This window comes from Pecten maximus, chromosome 16 (assembly GCF_902652985.1).
Source record: "Pecten maximus chromosome 16, xPecMax1.1, whole genome shotgun sequence".
NCBI classification, from domain to species: Eukaryota; Metazoa; Mollusca; class Bivalvia; order Pectinida; family Pectinidae; genus Pecten; species Pecten maximus.
In genome coordinates this window covers 2,471,710-2,493,034 of record NC_047030.1, presented here as the reverse complement: position 1 = coordinate 2,493,034, position 21,325 = coordinate 2,471,710, and the positions used below count along the sequence as shown (strand labels likewise).

The following is a 21,325-nucleotide window of genomic DNA, read 5'->3' as shown; positions in this document are numbered from 1 at the left end:
CATACTAAACTTTTTTGGACTCTTTTAAAAGATAAAAATGAAGTTGAGTTTCTGACATGTTCAGGTAAATATTCTATGTAGATGGACTCAGGTAAGTAAAAGATCTTTTTAACATTTTGTTTTAAAAGATGGTAAGTAAAACAAGTTATTTGTTGACGATCTGGTAGATCTTGAATGGACATCAAAAGTATATCTAAAATTGTTAAAATATTCTGGAGCCAAGCCATGTAAAACATTAAACATCAAAACTGACTGGTATACAAAAAACATTTAGGAAAAGGTAACCATGTTAAACATTTTATACATATCACAGGAGGGTGCATTGAAATCACATTTTAATATCATCCTAGCTGCTCGTTTTAGAAGTTTGTCAAGTTTGGCAGCATTATTTTGTGAAATGTTTCCCCAAATGTTTACACTATAGTTAAATTGTGGATTGACAAAACAATTAAAATATGTAAGACATGAAGACTGGCTGAGGAATGGACTCAAACGTTTCATTTGAAAAATGTAGATAGTTCTTTGTACACATTGTTAATTTGTCAATGCCAAGTTAAACGTTCATCCACATTGACACCAATTTCTTTGATTTAATTTGATACCGATAGTATACATCTACAACCCTATATATCAATGACTTAGTGGTTATATGTTATCGGTTTTCTTCTCCTTTCTTAAACCATATTTGTTACAATTCAAGTGATTTTTTTCTTTTCGAGTCACAAAAAAAGTATTTATACAAAAGAAAACATCACTGAAGCTTCTTATGAGACCAAATCAAATCATAGAAAATTTCCCATTAACATCTATTCTGAACGGTTTGTTGCGAAAGAAAACTTTGGCGGAATGCTGTTGTTTGGTAACATCTCTCTGTTATATATCTATATATGATATCCTAATTGTGTACAAAATGGTGGACCGATACGAAATTCACCGCATTAAACATGTATGTATGTCAGTGTCGTCCAATGACAACACCAGCGGAAAGTCTCCACTGGTCGACAAACGTGCAAACAAAATGGCGTCATATGTAATTTTTACGAAAAGAAAATTTCTACAAAAATCACTCTTACAACTATTACATGCATGCAACCTGAAATTTATGAAACAAAAAATGAACCACTCGATTCACCACATGGCAAAGAGGGCGGTCCTATTACACAATATGTAGGCGTGAGATCTGAAGACAAAAAATTTCCAGAAAAAAATGGTTGTAGTTTTTACTTACCATTCGTTGCATTTTGTCCGGCCATTTCGGCAGCAGGAGAGCCCTTGAAATTAAATCAAACATATGATTACTACTTATAGTCAAGTTATTTATATATTGTAAAATAATTTATACCTGCAAACTGATAGAGATTAAAAAAAAAAATTACAACAAGGCTTGAATGTTCGTTTCCTTATCTGAGTCTCGAGTGTATAATATTAGCATTAGATAGGAGTCGCCATCTTGTTTTTTTTCTGTCTAAAAAACAACACTCCATTGCGAGGTAAAAAAAATACTGAAAAGGGCGGTTCAGTTAGGCAGTAAATTACTGGACAACGTTTTGGAAGAGGTTATAATTTGTAGGCTGGTCACATAAAGATTAACAAAAGTAGACATGGTACCCTGCATCAACAAATTACGTAACTTTTTACACACACACTCCTCAACCTATCCAGATGCAAAAATGTAAATAACACAAGCAGAATGACTATAGTATCAATCAAACAGCTAGAGACCTGTAATTTTGTGTACTCCTACCTTTCTATAATAGTGATACAAGAAATCCATCACATACATTGCACAGTCGAAGCAGTAAGATCAATACGCGATTCAAAAATTAAAATTCCGATCACCAACGCTGACATGGTTGAACAGTAATGAGTGTAACATTGTCCAGGTATTAATGGGAAACATTTACATCTGTTAAGAAAGCATATCACAAGCTGATATTACAACTGCAAGAGAAGAATTTAGGTAGAGAGGAAAAAAAGAAGAAATTATGTAAGAATAGAAAAGATTGTAGAGGCCACAAAACGGACTGTATAACCATCAAGTCAAGTGTGACATCGCCATATGTATCTTCTAACGAAAATTTCATTAAAACTATCTATAAACACACAGAACTAACCCCTACTATCTAGTATCTAGCTATAGAATGAAGCTCCTGGTAAAATACCACTCTCAATTGAAATCTAACCTATTAATAAAAGATTGAGATAAAAAAAAACGCTGCCGAGAAACTCCGCATGGACAAAATACTGCCACAGTATTGATTCTAATGTACACAAATTAAGCTAGATTTTTTACTCTGAGATTAAACACTAAAATGAAACTGAAGTGAAGAGAAAGTGCAGAATGCTGTCAACACTTTTGGCCCCCGTGTTGGTCCCCAGTTGAATGTGCACCACGCTGCTATGGAAGTGTTATGTGTGTCGTGAGGGGTCTATACACCTCCATGGAGGCAGTGTCGCTGCACAATACTGCAGACAATTTAGAATTGACATGTGTGCATATGCATGCTTTACATGTCGGCCAAACTAGCTGAGTTCAGTAGCTTTCTAGCACTCAGAGATATAGGTTTCGACGAGGGCGTTCACCGCTACCTCCAGACTAGGCAACACTTCTCTCAATCAAAAAGTTGCTCAGATCTTTAATGAATATTCAATCACCAATATAATCAAATACATCATTTACATTGTCAATTCTATTGGTGTTAAACAGACTGAAATACTAGAAAATGGGTGCTGATACATCCTGAGCTATTTATATCTGATATTATATATGCAGACATAGCGCATAAAATTCTTATCAGACATAGCAATAGGGACAAAAACAGGATCAGATCATCAGACAGATGGACATACAGACTGTGATAGACAGAGGGAAGTAGACACCGGGACATACAGACTGTGATAGACAGAGGGAAGTAGACACGGGGACATACATACTGATAGACAGAGGGAAGTAGACACCGGGACATATAGACTGATAGACAGAGGGAAGTAGACACTGGGACATACGGACTGTGATAGACAGAGTGAAGTAGACACCGGGACATACAGACTATGATAGACAGAGGGAAGTAGACACTGGGACATACAGACTGTGATAGATAGAGGGAAGTAGACACCGGGACATACAGACTGTGATAGACAGAGTGAAGTAGACACCGGGACATACAGACTGTGATAGACAGAGTGAAGTAGACACCGGGACATACAGACTGTGATAAATAGAGGGAAGTAGACACCGGGACATACAGACTGACAGACAGAGGGAAGTAGACACCGGGACATATAGACTGTGATAGACAGAGGGAAGTAGACACCGGGACATACAGACTGTGATAGACAGAGGGAAGTAGACACGGGGACATACAGACTGTGATAGACAGAGGGAAGTAGACACCGGGACATACAGACTGTGATAGACAGAGGGAAGTAGACACCGGGACATACAGACTGTGATAGACAGAGGGAAGTAGACACGGGGACATACAGACTGTGATAGACAGAGGGAAGTAGACACCAGGACATACAGACTGTGACAGACAGAGGGAAGTAGACACCGGGACATACAGACTGTGATAGACAGAGGGAAGTAGACACAGGGACATACAGACTGTGATAGATAGAGGGAAGTAGACACCGGGACATACAGACTGATAGACAGAGGGAAGTAGACACCGGGACATACAGACTGTGATAGACAAATGGAAGTAGACACTGGGACATACAGACTGACAGACAGAGGGAAGTAGACACCGGGACATACTGATTGACAGACAGAGGGAAGTAGACACCGGGACATACAGACTGTGATAGACAGAGGGAAGTAGACATCGGGACATACAAACTGATAGACAGAGGGAAGTAGACACCGGGACATACTGATTGACAGACAGAGGGAAGTAGACACCGGGACATACAGACTGTGATAGACAGAGGGAAGTAGACATCGGGACATACAAACTGTGATAGACAGAGGGAAGTAGACACCGGGACATACAGACTGATAGACAGAGGGAAGTAGACACGGGAACATACAGACTGTGATAGACAGAGGGAAGTAGACACAGGGACATACAGACTGTGATAGACAGAGGGAAGTAGACACAGGGACATACAGACTGTGATAGACAGAGGGAAGTAGACACCGGGACATACAGATTGACAGACAGAGGGAAGTAGACACCGGGACATACAGACTGTGATAGACAGAGGGAAGTAGACACGGGGACATACAGACTGTGATAGACAGAGGGAAGTAGACACCGGGACATACAAACTGTGATAGACAGAGGGAAGTAGACACCGGGACATACAGACTGTGATAGACAGAGGGAAGTAGACACCGGGACAAACAGACTGTGATAGACAGAGGGAAGTAGACACCGGGACATACAGACTGTGATAGACAGAGGGAAGTAGACACTGGGACATACAGATTGTGATAGATAGAGGGAAGTAGACACCGGGACATACAGATTGTGATAGACAGAGGGAAGTAGACACCGGGACATACAGACTGTGATAGACAGAGGGAAGTAGACACGGGGACATACAGACTGTGATAGACAGAGGGAAGTAGAAACCGGGACATACAGACTGTGATAGACAGAGGGAAGTAGACACGGGACATACAGACTGTGATAGACAGAGGGAAGTAGAAACCGGGACATACAGACTGTGATAGACAGAGGGAAGTAGACACCGGGACATACAGACTGTGATAGACAGAGGGAAGTAGACACCGGGACATACAGACTGATAGACAGAGGGAAGTAGACACGGGGACATACAGACTGTGATAGACAGAGGGAAGTAGACACCGGGACATACAGACTGTGATAGACAGAGGGAAGTAGACACCGGGACATACAGACTGATAGACAGAGGGAAGTAGACACCGGGACATACAGACTGTGATAGACAGAGGGAAGTAGACACCGGGACATACAGACTGTGATAGACAGAGGGAAGTAGACACCGGGACATACAGACTGATAGACAGAGGGAAGTAGACACCGGGACATACAGACTGTGATAGACAGAGGGAAGTAGACACCGGGACATACAGACTGTGATAGACAGAGGGAAGTAGACACCGGGACATACAGACTGATAGACAGAGGGAAGTAGAAACCGGGACATACAGACTGTGATAGACAGAGGGAAGTAGACACAGGGACATACAGACTGTGATAGAGGGAAGTAGACACCGGGACATACAGACTGATAGACAGAGGGAAGTAGACACCGGGACATACAGACTGTGATAGACAGAGGGAAGTAGACACGAGGACATACAGACTGTGATAGACAGAGGGAAGTAGACACGGGGACATGCAGACTGGGTGAATTAGAGACCATTTTGTCAGTGATCAGTACAATCATTTTCTGTATTACTTTTTTATGGTGATATAATAATGGCTGACATAATTTTATGAGATATAAATGCCTTATTACTGTAATAAAATGTTTCCATTATTTCTAATGAATTTTTAAATCCAACTGAAAACTGTTCTTTTCATCTTCGTATTTTATCTGAAAGATATGGTTAAACAGTGACAAGTTTATTGCTACTCTGAGTATCAATTGCACTATAACTACTGCTGAAAGGTTGGATTCTACTTCAACTAAACACAGACTAAAACCATACAGTATGTTTATCTGGACAGAGAGAGTATCCCTTACAACACTACAGTATGTTTATCTGGACAGAGAGAGTATCCCTTACAACACTACAGTATGTTTATCTGGACAGAGAGAGTATCCCTTACAACACTACAGTATGTTTATCTGGACAGAGAGAGTATCCCTTACAACACTACAGTATGTTTATCTGGTCAGAGAGAGTATCCCTTACAACACTACAGTATGTTTATCTGGACAGAGAGAGTATCCCTTACAACACTACAGTATGTTTATCTGGACAGAGAGAGTATCCCTTACAACACTACAGTATGTTTATCTGGACAGAGAGACCATCCCTTACAACACTACAGTATGTTTATCTGGACAGAGAGACCATCCCTTACAACACTACAGTATGTTTATCTGGACAGAGAGAGTATCCCTTACAACACTACAGTATGTTTAATTGTTTATCTGGACAGAGAGAGTATCCCTTACAACACTACAGTATGTTTATCTGGACAGAGAGAGTATCCCTTACAACACTACAGTATGTTTATCTGGACAGAGAGACCATCCCTTACAACACTACAGTATGTTTATCTGGACAGAGAGAGTATCCCTTACAACACTACAGTATGTTTATCTGGACAGAGAGACCATCCCTTACAACACTACAGTATGTTTATCTGGACATAGAGACCATCCCTTACAACACTACAGTATGTTTATCTGGACAGAGAGACCATCCCTTACAACACTACAGTATGTTTATCTGGACAGAGAGAGTATCCCTTACAACACTACAGTATGTTTATCTGGACAGAGAGACCATCCCTTACAACACTACAGTATGTTTATCTGGACAGAGAGACCATCCCTTACAACACTACAGTATGTTTATCTGGACAGAGAGAGTATCCCTTACAACACTACAGTATGTTTATCTGGACAGAGAGAGTATCCCTTACAACACTACAGTATGTTTATCTGGACAGAGAGAGTATCCCTTACAACACTACAGTATGTTTATCTGGACAGAGAGAGTATCCCTTACAACACTACAGTATGTTTATCTGGACAGAGAGAGTATCCCTTACAACACTACAGTATGTTTATCTGGACAGAGAGACCATCCCTTACAACACTACAGTATGTTTATCTGGACAGGGAGACCATCCCTTACAACACTACAGTATGTTTATCTGGACATAGAGACCATCCCTTACAACACTACAGTATGTTTATCTGGACAGGGAGACCATCCCTTACAACACTACAGTATGTTTATCTGGACAGAGAGAGTATCCCTTACAACACTACAGTATGTTTATCTGGACAGAGAGACCATCCCTTACAACACTACAGTATGTTTATCTGGACAGAGAGACCATCCCTTACAACACTACAGTATGTTTATCTGGACAGAGAGAGTATCCCTTACAACACTACAGTATGTTTATCTGGACATAGAGACCATCCCTTACAACACTACAGTATGTTTATCTGGACAGGGAGACCATCCCTTACAACACTACAGTATGTTTATCTGGACATAGAGACCATCCCTTACAACACTACAGTATGTTTATCTGGACATAGAGACCATCCCTTACAACACTACAGTATGTTTATCTGGACAGGGAGACCATCCCTTACAACACTACAGTATGTTTATCTGCAGAGAGAGTATCCCTTACAACACTACAGTATGTTTATCTGGACAGGGAGACCATCCCTTACAACACTACAGTATGTTTATCTGGACAGAGAGAGTATCCCTTACAACACTACAGTATGTTTATCTGGACAGAGAGACCATCCCTTACAACACTACAGTATGTTTATCTGGACAGAGAGACCATCCCTTACAACACTACAGTATGTTTATCTGGACAGAGAGACCATCCCTTACAACACTACAGTATGTTTATCTGGACAGAGAGACCATCCCTTACAACACTACAGTATGTTTATCTGGACAGAGAGAGTATCCCTTACAACACTACAGTATGTTTATCTGGACAGAGAGAGTATCCCTTACAACACTACAGTATGTTTATCTGGACATAGAGACCATCCCTTACAACACTACAGTATGTTTATCAGGAAACACCATATTTTACTGATATTACTGATAAATTTCTCTTGACAATCATTACATCAAATTTCTTATACTAACTATCAATGAAAAAATGAATTAATAATTCAAATAAAAAGTTAAATAGACATTTTAGCAATCTTTTAGACATAATTAAAATTCATCTTTTGCGTATTGAAATCATTAAGAGAAGACAAATTGATCTGGTGTATACTGTGTCTCTAGAATCATCCTTACATTAATAATTGTAATAAGATTCATTTACAGCAGAGAGACCAGAGGGTCATCAATTTACAATTTCTTCTTTGTTTTTTAATTTTCACTATAACATGATATGACTCAATCGTGTTTGCAAAAACAAAACACACATCTTAGAATGTAATTTATAGAATGTAAATTTTTGATAATACACAAGTGCACATTTTATCCCGAGACTTGTCAGTCAGATGATCCAATAATTGCAATAAGATACGTTTTTAATGTAAAGAGAACTAATCTTAATGAGTGATATGTCTATAAACCTTACACATATGTACATTTTACACATATGTACATTTTACACATTTTACACATATGTACATTTTACACATTTTACACATATGTACATTTTACACATTTTACACATATGTACATTTTACATATATGTACATTTTACATTTTTGAACATATGTACATTTCACACATATGTAAATTTTACACATATGTACATTTTACACATTTTTCACACATATGTACATTTCACACATATGTACATTTTACATATTTGTACATTTCACACATATGTACATTTCACACATATGTACATTTTACATATATGTACATTTCACACATATGTACATTTTACACATATGTACAATTTACACATATGTACATTTTACACATATGTACATTTTACACATTATGATGAACATTTCACACATATGTACAATTGTACAATTGACATTTGTACATTTCACACATATGTACATTTTACATATATGTACATTTCACACATATGTACATTTTACACATATGTACAATTTACACATATGTACATTTTACACATATGTACATTTTACACATTATGATGAACATTTCACACATATGTACAATTGTACAATTGACATTTGTACATTTCACACATATGTACAATTTACACATATGTACAATTTACACATATGTACATTTCACACATATGTACAATTTACACATATGTACAATTTACACCAAATTAATTTTAAGCTATTTGAATCACATATCTATATCATAAAAGGGATGGCAAATAGCATAAAGGGAAGTAATCCAAAACCAGAATTACTCCTGTCTTAAATCTTCTAATAAGGTGTACTAATTGGTCAAAGGTTTGGTCAGTTACAGAAACCAGAGTTTGCGTCAAGTCCTCCCTATAGCTTTTTAAAAATATGGACCTCATGTTTGTCAGGAAGTCCTTTAAAACTATACAGAGTGGTCCAATCAACCATTTATTAAATATTTTTTAAAGTCGGTCAAAGGTCGGTGTCAAGGTCAACAGGCCTGCAAATGTAGTACCAATGGAAAGGTCTTGTCACAAGGAACACACTTGTCAAATACCTATATCCTCATTAGTATTGAAACAACACCGTTTTATAAAACTTTTACCTAGCTGTCTATGGACGATGCCGATTTCATCCCAGTAAGCTAAAAATACCAAGAAAACCTACAGCGTTCAAGTAATATATTGAGACATTAAAATCAATCACAGAAAACAACCACATACCAGACATTGTAAAGGATCCTGATTAAATTATCTAATAAAACATTCTGCAATATTGTTGAAACAGTCAATTTTAAACTAATATTTTTAATTGCTCTTTAAAACAAGATATATCAACACAGCCTCACATCCTTTCTTAATCAATGTGATATCATTAAAATATTTTGTTAAGATAGTACACTCATTTGTTGCATAGTTAAAGGTTAAAATGTTTTCATGTCACTTACACAAATTACTCAATGAAGTGGTGAATTGGTGGCAATGTCAAGTTGGTATAATCCCGTAGGGGTTGTCTCCCCTTGTTTAGCTACATAAGAGAATATTGGAGAAGGTGAGGTGGGCAGTCATTATGACCTGGAATTGAGTGATAGAGGTAGGGGCAGGGATCACTTTGGGCAGAGATTTGGGGATTTTTACCCATGTTTTCAAAAACATCTCATTAAAAATTTAAAATTGTACCTCTTTATACAGACAAATCTAATAGGAATTTTGCTAATCTCATAAAATCTCCCATAGGTTTTAAGAGCCAGAGTTATCCCTGTAGGGGTAATGTGTACATAATGAAGGAATGACAATCAATTAATAGTTCATGTAAGAGAGACTGGATATTCTACTGAAGGGTAAAGGATGTTTCAAGGTAGTTCTGAAATTTCAATAGATTTTTTTTATGAAAGCTAGACAACAAAATTGTGAAAACAAGATATATTGAAGGTGAAAATGAAGGCAAACATTATAGTCTATTTCACAATATCTATACGTACATGTATAAATTTTACTCAGTTTCTTTAAATCTATTTGGCGAAGCCAAGAAATATTGAAAAAAAAACCTTTATATTACATCTAACCTGACTCCTGTCTTCAGAATATCAAAATTAACGAATAAAATTGAGCGTAATAATTTTTGTCTCAGTAATATTCTAAACTAGGGAAGATAAGCTAATGTCAGAATTAAGCTTAGCAATTCTTTACAAGCTCTTCTATAGAGCTGGTCATCTGTCCACAGCCAAGTTAGGGGTCTAATCTAGGGTCAGTTTGGAAGGAGACAGGGATGAAGAAGATTAAATCTTCAACAGCAGATTAAGATAGGTGGTCATGAGAATGGTCAGAGGTTTATATACAAGGACAAGTTGAGGGGTAAGGGGTTACAAGAATTGGAGACGGATGATGAAGATTAAATCTTATACCAGCAGATTAAGATAGGTGGTCATGAGAATGGTGAGAGGTTTATATACAAGGATAAGTTGAGGGGTAGGGGGTTATAGGAACTGGAGACAGGAAGGGTGGAGCCAGGGGTTTATATACAAGGACAAGTTGAGGGGTAAGGGGTTATAGGAACTGGAGACAGGAAGGGTGGAGCCAGGGGTTTATATACAAGGACAAGTTGAGGGGTAAGGGGTTATAGGAACTGGAGACAGGAAGGGTGGAGCCAGGGGTTTATATACAAGGACAAGTTGAGGGGTAAGGGGTTATAGGAACTGGAGACAGGAAGGGTGGAGCCAAGGGTTTATATACAAGGACAAGTTGAGGGGTAAGGGGTTATAGGAACTGGAGACAGGAAGGGTGGAGCCAGGGGTTTATATACAAGGACAAGTTGAGGGGTAAGGGGTTATAGGAACTGGAGACAGGAAGGGTGGAGCCAGGGGTTTATATACAAGGACAAGTTGAGGGGTAAGGGGTTATAGGAACTGGAGACAGGAAGGGTGGAGCCAGGGGTTTATATACAAGGACAAGTTGAGGGGTAAGGGGTTATAGGAACTGGAGACAGGAAGGGTGGAGCCAGGGGTTTATATACAAGGACAAGTTGAGGGGTAAGGGGTTATAGGAACTGGAGACAGGAAGGGTGGAGCCAGGGGTTTAAAAATATAACAAGAGTTAAATAGGCACCTGTCAGCTAAGTCCTTGTATGTATACTGATATAGAATGTGTGTTGTTTTTAAACTAAGATATTACACATCTTACCCCTGTGACCTTCAAAGAAGATCAAGGCTTGTTCATTTGAATGAACTTGGTACCCATTCATCCCAGCATGCTAAGTAAGTATTATCTTGACCCTAGGCTCCTTGGTTATTGATGAGCAGATACTTTAATATTTCCATATATTTGACCCTCAAGGTTATTCGTTTTTACAAACTTTTAGCCCTTCATCCAAGCATGCTATTGGCCCATTATTATGACCCTTAGGCCTCTATGTTATTGAAAATTAGTCATTTAAAGAGTTTAACACATTGACTACTGTTACCTTAAAAAGCAGGTCAAGGTCACTTTTTTAAACTGATATTCTTTTGTTCCAGCATGTTACTGGCCAAATATCATGACCCTTATAGAGATCATGGCTATTGAGAAAAAGTAACTGTAATGCTTAAAGACTTCAACACATAATACCCCATGTGACCTTGAAAGTAGGTCAAGATCATTCATTTGAACAAACTTGTTAATCTTTCATTCCAGCATGTTTCTGACCCAATATCATGACTCTAGACCTCTTGGCTATAATGAGATGCCAGTTGAAAATGTTAATTGTTTACAATACACAAGGCTGGACAAAGGTGATCACAATAGGTCGCTTGAGGTCGCTTGAGGTCTCAGGTGACCTTGAAATAAGTTCTAAGGTGAACGTTTTCGTATAGGGTATGTAATGCTTACTTGTATCCTCAATATTCTGCACCTGTTCCTCGTTACTTGTTTATTGTTAACACCACCAAATATAACTCGACAGTAAAACATAAAGGTTTATAGGTTTCGACTGACAAAGCATGAAGGCTAATATGTTATGTTGGTTCAGATTCAGTGAATGATAACTGTCAAGAGCGTTTCAGAACAGGATGTACATGCATTGATAAATGGGAGTTTCTCAGAAGATGAGTAGATTTTACCTATACAACAGTGACACTAGTATTAACCACACATATGTCTCCTAGTCAATAACAGGTAATACACACAAATTAGGGGTAATTGAGACAACTGAAGCCATATCTGTGTTAATGACTACCAGTAATCATGTCTACTGTGTCTATGTCTTATTAGTCCATGTCTACTTTGTCCATGAAGACCGAGTCCATGTCTACTATGTCCATGTCTTATTAGTCCATGTCTACCGTGTCCATGTCTTATTAGTCCATGTCTACTTTATCCATGAAGACCGAGTCCATGTCTACCGTGCCCATGTCTACATTGTCCATGAAGACCGAGTCCATGTCTACTATGTCCATGTCTATGTCCATGTCTGTCATGTCCAAGTCTACTTTGTTCATGTCTACCGTGTCCATGTTTACCCTGTCCATGTCTACCCTGTCCATGTCTACCGTGTCCATGTTTCCTACATCAATGTCTACCGTGTCCATGTCTACCGTGTCCATGTTTCCTACATCAATGTCTACCATGTCCATGTCTACCATGTCCATGTCTACTGTGTCCATGTCTGTCGTGTCCATGTCTACTGTGTCCGAGTCTACTGTGTCCATGTCTATGTCCATGTCTAGCTTGTCCATGTCTGCCATGTCCAAGTCTACTTTGTTCATGTCTACCGTGTCCATGTCTACCGTGTCCATGTCTACCGTGTCCATGTCCACCGTGTCCATGTCTACCCTGTCCATGTCCACCGTGTCCATGTCTACCGTGTCCATGTCTACGGTGTCCATGTCTACCATGTCCAAGTCCACCGTGTCCATGTCTACCCTGTCCATGTCTACGGTGTCCATGTCTACGGTGTCAATGTCTACTGTGTCCATTTCTACCGTGTCCATGTCTACCGTGACCATGACTGCTATGTCCCCGACAGCTATCAAGAATTTCCCTTTCGCCTAGTGGTAGGATGTCTGCATGGAAATCAAGTGGTCACTAGCTTAAACCCCAGAGCAGGCAGGTTTTTTTATTACTTCTCTTAATTCAATATAAACACACAACTATGGTCGCAGTATCCTTCTCATTCTACAGAATTTGTTATCATATTGATGTTAACTGAACATATAGGTAAAAGCTTTTAACCATTAGAATTCATTTCTTGTCATAAATCACAAAAAGCTTTAATATGTGCACCACTTTGACTAAAATAGACACAGAAATGAATAAATTTAATTTTTTGTAAACATGATTTACAAACTTTTGTATTATCAATTCACGGAGTAAAAAGTTAGTAGTTCTGATTCAAAGCGTGGTTCATGATATGATAGCTACATTTTTGATACACGCATTTTATACTTTTGTAATATTACTTTGGCCATATAATTGTGAAATGGTTGTTTAGTTTTGAAATGATTCAGGGAACATATTTTATGTAGATTTAAATAGCAGACAAGAACCTATTACTGGTGTAGTATGTATACTGACTAGCTGTGTTGATATGATGACACTGTCCATAATGACCAAATGTACATCACGACAACGAATTAATGTATAACGGCCAGTCTCGGAGATTGACTGTGGGAGTTGTTTCCCTTTGACCATGATTTCGCTTCGCTTTCGGAACTAGCTCGGGTTTTTCCCATCGTTGCTGAACGTTCATTATGGAGGCCAATCAAAGAAGACAAGCCAATGAGTGTTGTTTTTTACAAGATGAACAATTCGTTAGCCTGTAGTATGTCCAACTGAGGATACAACAATTACCCTTGGACATTACTCCCTAGTGGTGTCATGGTAAAGAGTTGGTGTATCTTGTAGGATACAACAGTTACCCTTGGACATTTCTCCTTAGTGGTGTCATGGAAAAGAGTTGGTGTATCTAGTAGGATACAACAATTACCCTTGGACATTGCTCCCTAGTAGTGTCATGGTAAAGAGTTGGTCTATCTAGTAGGATACAACAATTACTCTTAGACATTACTCCCTAGTGGTGTCATGGTAAAGAGTTGGTGTATCTAGTAGGATACAACAATTACCCTTGGACATTGCTCCCTAGAGGTGTCATGGTAAAGAGTTGGTGTAACTAGTAGGATACAACAATTACCCTTGGACATTGCTCCCTAGAGGTGTCATGGTAAAGAGTTGGTGTAACTAGTAGGATACAACAATTACCCTTGGACATTGCTCCCTAGAGGTGTCATGGTAAAGAGTTGGTGTAACTAGTAGGATACAACAATTACCCTTGGACATTGCTCCCTAGTAGTGTCATGGTAAAGAGTTGGTGTATCTAGTAGCTAGGATACAACAATTACTCTTGGACATTACTCCCTAGTAGTGTCATGATAAAGAGTTGGTGTATCTAGTAGGATACAACAATTACCCTTGGACATTACTCCCTAGTGGTGTCCTGGTAGACTTGGTGTATCTAGTAGGATACAACAATTACCCTTGGACATTGCTCCCTAGTGGTGTCATGGTAAAGAGTTGGTGTATCTTGTAGGATACAACAATTACCCTTGGACATTGCTCCCTAGTGGTGTCATGGTAAAGAGTTGGTGTATCTTGTAGGATACAACAATTACCCTTGGACATTGCTCCCTAGTAGTGTCATGGTAAAGAGTTGGTGTATCTAGTAGGATACAACAATTACCCTTGGACATTACTCCCTAGTGGTGTCCTGGTAGACTTGGTGTATCTAGTAGGATACAACAATTACCCTTGGACATTGCTCCCTAGTGGTGTCATGGTAAAGAGTTGGTGTATCTTGTAGGATACAACAATTACCCTTGGACATTGCTCCCTAGTAGTGTCATGGTAAAGAGTTGGTGTATCTAGTAGGATACAACAATTACCCTTGGACATTACTCCCTAGTGGTGTCCTGGTAGACTTGGTGTATCTAGTAGGATACAACAATTACCCTTGGACATTGTTCCCTAGTGGTGTCATGGTAAAGAGTTGGTGTATCTAGTAGGATACAACAGTTACCCTTGGACATTGCTCCCTAGTGGTGTCATGGTAAAGAGTTGGTGTATCTAGTAGGATACAACAGTTACCCTTGGACATTACTCCCTAGTGGTGTCATGGTAAAGAGTTGGTGTATCTAGTAGGATACAACAATTACCCTTGGACATTGCTCCCTAGTAGTGTCATGGTAAAGAGTTGGTGTATCTAGTAGGATACAACAATTACCCTTGGACATTACTCCCTAGTGGTGTCATGGTAAAGAGTTGGTGTATCTGGTAGGATACAACAATTACCCTTGGACATTGCTCCCTAGTGGTGTCATGGTAAAGAGTTGGTGTATCTGGTAGGATACAAAAATCTGGTTAAAAATAAGTCACTATATACTAGAGCACTGACAAAGAGTTTCTATAAATAGCAACAGACACTTTGTCCTTGACCTTGGCACCCTGAAACATGAACTCATTTGATGTAATGCTCATAACTGACCAATGTATGAAGTTCCATTGAAATCAGGTAAAAAATTCACTAGAGCGATGACAAAAGATTATAAAACATATGAATGTACAGAAGTTTGTATGTATGCATATACAAACAGAAAACTAATATTGTCCCCTCCCGGACTTCCTTCAGAGTGGATGACAATCATTAAATGCATAAATATCCTGTAATTGGAGGAGATGTAAAAAAAATTGTAACTACAGAATCTATACATATAAGACCTACATACATCACTTCCTTGTTTATAATAACACTTTTTTATGTTTGCCTATAGAATTCTCTGGGGAGATAATCTTACAAATGCATAAAGAGGGGGGCGTTTCGATACAACCTAAATATGGACAAGCAATCAATCACACTGTTGTATGATGTTTATTGGTTCTACGTTAGTTTAAACTTTTCTCAGCATTTCTTTCCTTTACTTCGTTCTCTTAATTACTACTAATCTATCAACAAATGGTATTCACAAAGTTTATTCTGAATTCCGAATATGTAGTGCAAAACTTTGCATATTTAGATAAAAATTACAGGTGAGAGTTTTCTTAATTAATATTTTTATCATACATAATAAGACTTTATTCAACACAGGGATTTTTGTGGCCAGATTTTCCATGAATTCAAAATTTCCCCTGATTATTAATCTTTACATTTAATGTAATATATTTAAAGGTAATCTGATTTTGGTGGTTTTGCAAAAATGATTACACTGGAAAACATCAATTTAAATTTAAATTTTCTTTCTACATACTTTTTTTATAGAACATATGTATATGCACTTATTCTTCACTGGGCAAACCTGTCTATAAAGACTGTTAAAGGGAGATAACTGGGTATAACCTACAATCACACCTGTCTATAAAGACTGTTAAAGGGAGATAACTGGGTATAACCTACAATCACACCTGTCTATAAAGACTGTTAAAGGGAGATAACTGGGTATAACCTACAATCACACCTGTCTATAAAGACTGTTAAAGGGAGATAACTGGGTATAACCTACACTCAAACCTGTCTATAAAGACAGTTCAAGGGAGACAACTGGGTATAACATACACTCAAACCTGTCTATAAAGACAGTTCAAGGGAGACAACTAGGTATAATACACTCACACCTGTCTATAAAGACAGTTTAAGGGAGACAACTGGGTATAACCTACACTCAAACCTGTCTATAAAGACAGTTCAAGGGAGACAACTGGGTATAACCTACACTCACACCTGTCTATAACGACAGTTCAAGGGAGACAACTGGGTATAACCTACACTCAAACCTGTCTATAACGACAGTTCAAGGGAGACAACTGGGTATAACCTACACTCACACCTGTCTATAAAGACAGTTCAAGGGAGACAACTGGGTATAACCTACACTCAAACCTGTCTATAAAGACAGTTCAAGGGAGACAACTGGGTATAACCTACACTCAAACCTGTCTATAAAGACAGTGCAAGGGAGACAACTGGGTATAACCTACACTCACACCTGTCTATAATGACAGTTCAAGGGAGACAACTGGGTATAACCTACACTCACACCTGTCTATAACGACAGTTCAAGGGAGACAACTGGGTATAACCTACACTCAAACCTGTCTATAAAGACAGTTCAAGGGAGACAACTGGGTATAACCTACACTCACACCTGTCTATAACGACAGTTCAAGGGAGACAACTGGGTATAATACACTCACACCTGTCTATAACGACAGTTCAAGGGAGACAACTGGGTATAACCTACATTCAAACCTGTCTATAACGACAGTTCAAGGGAGACAACTGGGTATAACCTACACTCAAACCTGTCTATAAAGACTGTTCAAGGGAGACAACTGGGTATAATACACTCACACCTGTCTATAAAGACAGTTCAAGGGAGACAACTGGGTATAACCTACACTCAAACCTGTCTATAAAGACAGTTCAAGGGAGACAACTGGGTATAATACACTCAAACCTGTCTATAAAGACAGTTCAAGGGAGACAACTGGGTATAACCTACACTCAAACCTGTCTATAACGACAGTTCAAGGGGGACAACTGGGTATAATACACTCACACCTGTCTATAAAGACAGTTCAAGGGAGACAACTGGGTATAACCTACACTCACACCTGTCTATAACGACAGTTCAAGGGGGACAACTGGGTATAATACACTCAAACCTGTCTATAAAGACAGTTCAAGGGAGACAACTGGGTATAACCTACACTCACACCTGTCTATAAAGACAGTTCAAGGGAGACAAATGGGTATAACCTACACTCAAACCTGTCTATAAAGACAGTGCAAGGGGGACAACTGGGTATAACCTACACTCAAACCTGTCTATAAAGACAGTTCAAGGGAGACAACTGGGTATAACCTACACTCACACCTGTCTATAAAGACAGTTCAAGGGAGACAACTGGGTATAACCTACACTCAAACCTGTCTATAAAGACAGTTCAAGGGAGACAAATGGGTATAATACACTCAAACCTGTCTATAAAGACAGTTCAAGGGAGACAAATGGGTATAATACACTCAAACCTGTCTATAAAGACAGTTTAAGGGGGACACCAACTATTGTCTTCATAGACAGGTTGTCGTTATATATACAGGTTGTCGTTATATATATAGGTGGTCGTAAGAGCAGGTTTTATTGCACCACTTCTACAATTACATCACATTAATACCTCATAAAAAACTCCTTTAAATCATCTAATATTCATGTTTGTATACAAAAACATTTTTTTCTTAAAATGAATTACTATACTTATGTAAAATTTATATTCCATGTTAAAAGAATTTTTATCTCATATGTATGACAAGAGATCCAACAGAAATCTTGGCGCCCACCATTGAATGATCTTTATTAGTTCTATGTCAGACTGATCTTCTCTCTACTTTTCCATTCTTACTTCTTTTCCTCTAAATAATCTGATCATATAAAAAAGATGGCTGCCTGTCAGCCATTTTGTTTTCCTGATCAAAAACCAAAATTGAAAAGGCACAAATATGGACCAAGGGGAACCTACATGTGAAGTTTGAGATATATTCCTCCAGCAGTTTTCAAGAAATAGCCATAACAAACTTTAATTTTAAAAATCCATGATGGCTGCATGACAGGTATTTCTTTTTCTGGATCAGACTAAAAATTATATGGACACAACTAGGGACCAAAGGGAACCTACATATGAAGTTTGAGAAATATCCTTCTATTACTTTTCAAGAGATTGTGATAACAAACTTCAATTATCAAAACCCAAGATGGCTGACTTAGGCTGCCTGCCATCTTGGTATGTTATTTCTATTAATAAGAATTAACTCTTTCATTAGTTGATAAAAAAATGAATACTCATGTCAAACAAGGCAGTGCTCACAAGTCAAATGAGTGAAACAATCAAGACTGTGGAAGACACACAGAAGATTTGGTGACAGGGCCAAAAATCAGTTGACAAACAGGATACAGGAACATGTACTAAGACAATCAATATTTCATTTATTATATATCTTAACTATATCTCTATAAATACAAACTTCCCTCTCCTTGATGAAGAAGAAAAGAAAAAAGGACAACAAATGAAGATAAAATATTTATGGGAATTTTTACAATGTTGAATAAAAACACTTCATTACATTTTTTATTATTGATATAAAAGAAATAGTGTTGATTGGCTAGAAATAAGCTTACTTTTCTGATGGAAGACAGAATCAGTGTACGAATTGACAGACAAATGAAAGACAGATGAATATACTCCCAGCCACGAGGTTAGATTTTGAGGTGGTCCTATCAAAAAGCCATTTCCACCAGGTGATAAATAAAAAACATACAAGCTCACTCGTCCTACTTAGAATGGGAATTTTCTGAAACAGTTCTTGATTAATTCTTGAAAATGGATTCATTATCAACATATTTCGTTTCTTAATGAGATTTTAACGATGGGAAAAATAACGCCAGTATAGCTGTTGATACTCTGTGTAGGCGTGTGTATGTACATAGCATTTTAGCAGGTTCAGCGTGGTATATAAAGCTCAAATATTTTTAAATATTGTGCATTAAAAAATTATACCAAATGTTTTGTGCTCAAATTATACCAAACTTATATAAAAATCTCACAAAAATGTTTATTTCATGATTCTCACAGAAAACATTCATGATAGTTGTGCAGACACATTTATATGCTTTTATACAAATTATAAATGATATAGAAGTTTGACAGTTTAAAGCTTTATAATACAATCATCCAGATATAGAAATTATTATTTTAAAATCATACTGAATGTTCAAATATTGCAGTCATACATACATTTTTTATTTCATTATTATAGACAATATTTGTATTAAAGTATATTTCTATTATAGTATAATATATTATTTCATAGTATATTATAGTATATCATATTATATTATATCATATTATAGTATACCATATTATATTATATCATATTATAGTATACCATATTATAGTATATCATATTATAGTATATCATATTATAGTATACCTTATTATAGTATATATATCATATTCTACCACAATACCATGTGTTATTCAACTCTCAGACCATCAGTTAATCATTACAGCTGTTGATTAACAATCTGTTTATACCACACGTGGTATAAACTCTGTACACATTTTGATTGGCTAACACGGTGAACTTTGACCAAAGCTGCAATTGTTATTGACATCATCAATAATCTAATGACGTCACATCACCGGGTCCCGGACGTCACTGGTACACTTTATTTGCATACGCGACATTATACTTGGCCACGTTTCCCTTTGATTCAAGCCGATATTATTGTGGTAGAAACAGGTCACACGACTCGAGATTGTTGGATATGGAATTCATTTCACACTCGTAAGTTATTTTTTAAAAGTTACAAAAAACACTCGCTAAAGCTCGTGTCTTTTGTAACTTTTAAAAAATAACTTACTCGTGTGAAATAAATTCCATATCCAACAATCACTCGTTGTGTAACCTCTATTTATAGTATACCATATTATAGTATACCATATTATAGTATACCATATTACAGTATATTATATTACAGTATATCATATTACAGTATACCATATTATAGTATATCATATTATAGTATACCATATTACAGTATACCATATTACAGTATATCATATTACAGTATATCATATTATAGTATATCATATTACAGTATACCATATTATAGTATACCATATTATAGTATATCATATTATAGTATACCATATTACAGTATATCATATTATAGTATATCATATTATAGTATACCATATTATAGTATACCATATTATAGTATACCATATTACAGTATATCATATTACAGTATACCATATTACAGTATACCATATTACAGTATACCATATTATAGTATATATATCATATTATAGTATACCATATTACAGTATACCATATTATAGTATATTATATCATATTATAGTATACCATATTACAGTATACCATATTATAGTATACCATATTATAGTATATCATATTTTATTATATTATATTATAGTATATCATATTACAGTATATCATATTACAGTATACCATATTACAGTATACCATATTATAGTATACACTGTACCAT

General features: G+C 37.2%; 1 protein-coding gene across 3 annotated transcripts in view; it reads right to left on the bottom strand.

Moving 5' to 3' along the window:
• The window catches only part of LOC117314663 (zinc finger protein 793-like), a 306,489-nt gene that overhangs the window by 145,437 nt on the left and 139,727 nt on the right, over window positions 1–21,325 (bottom strand). For 2 of the 3 annotated variants that reach the window (XR_004529560.1, XM_033868744.1), the window contains exon 3: window positions 1,229–1,271. Coding sequence is in view for 2 of the 3 variants with exons in the window: in XM_033868744.1 (XP_033724635.1) it covers window positions 1,229–1,271 (43 nt within the window). In the remaining variant the exon portion in view is untranslated. Of the gene's footprint in view, window positions 1–1,228; window positions 1,272–1,744; window positions 1,929–21,325 lie in introns of those variants that run through there. The other variant, XM_033868745.1, reaches the window with a different exon arrangement.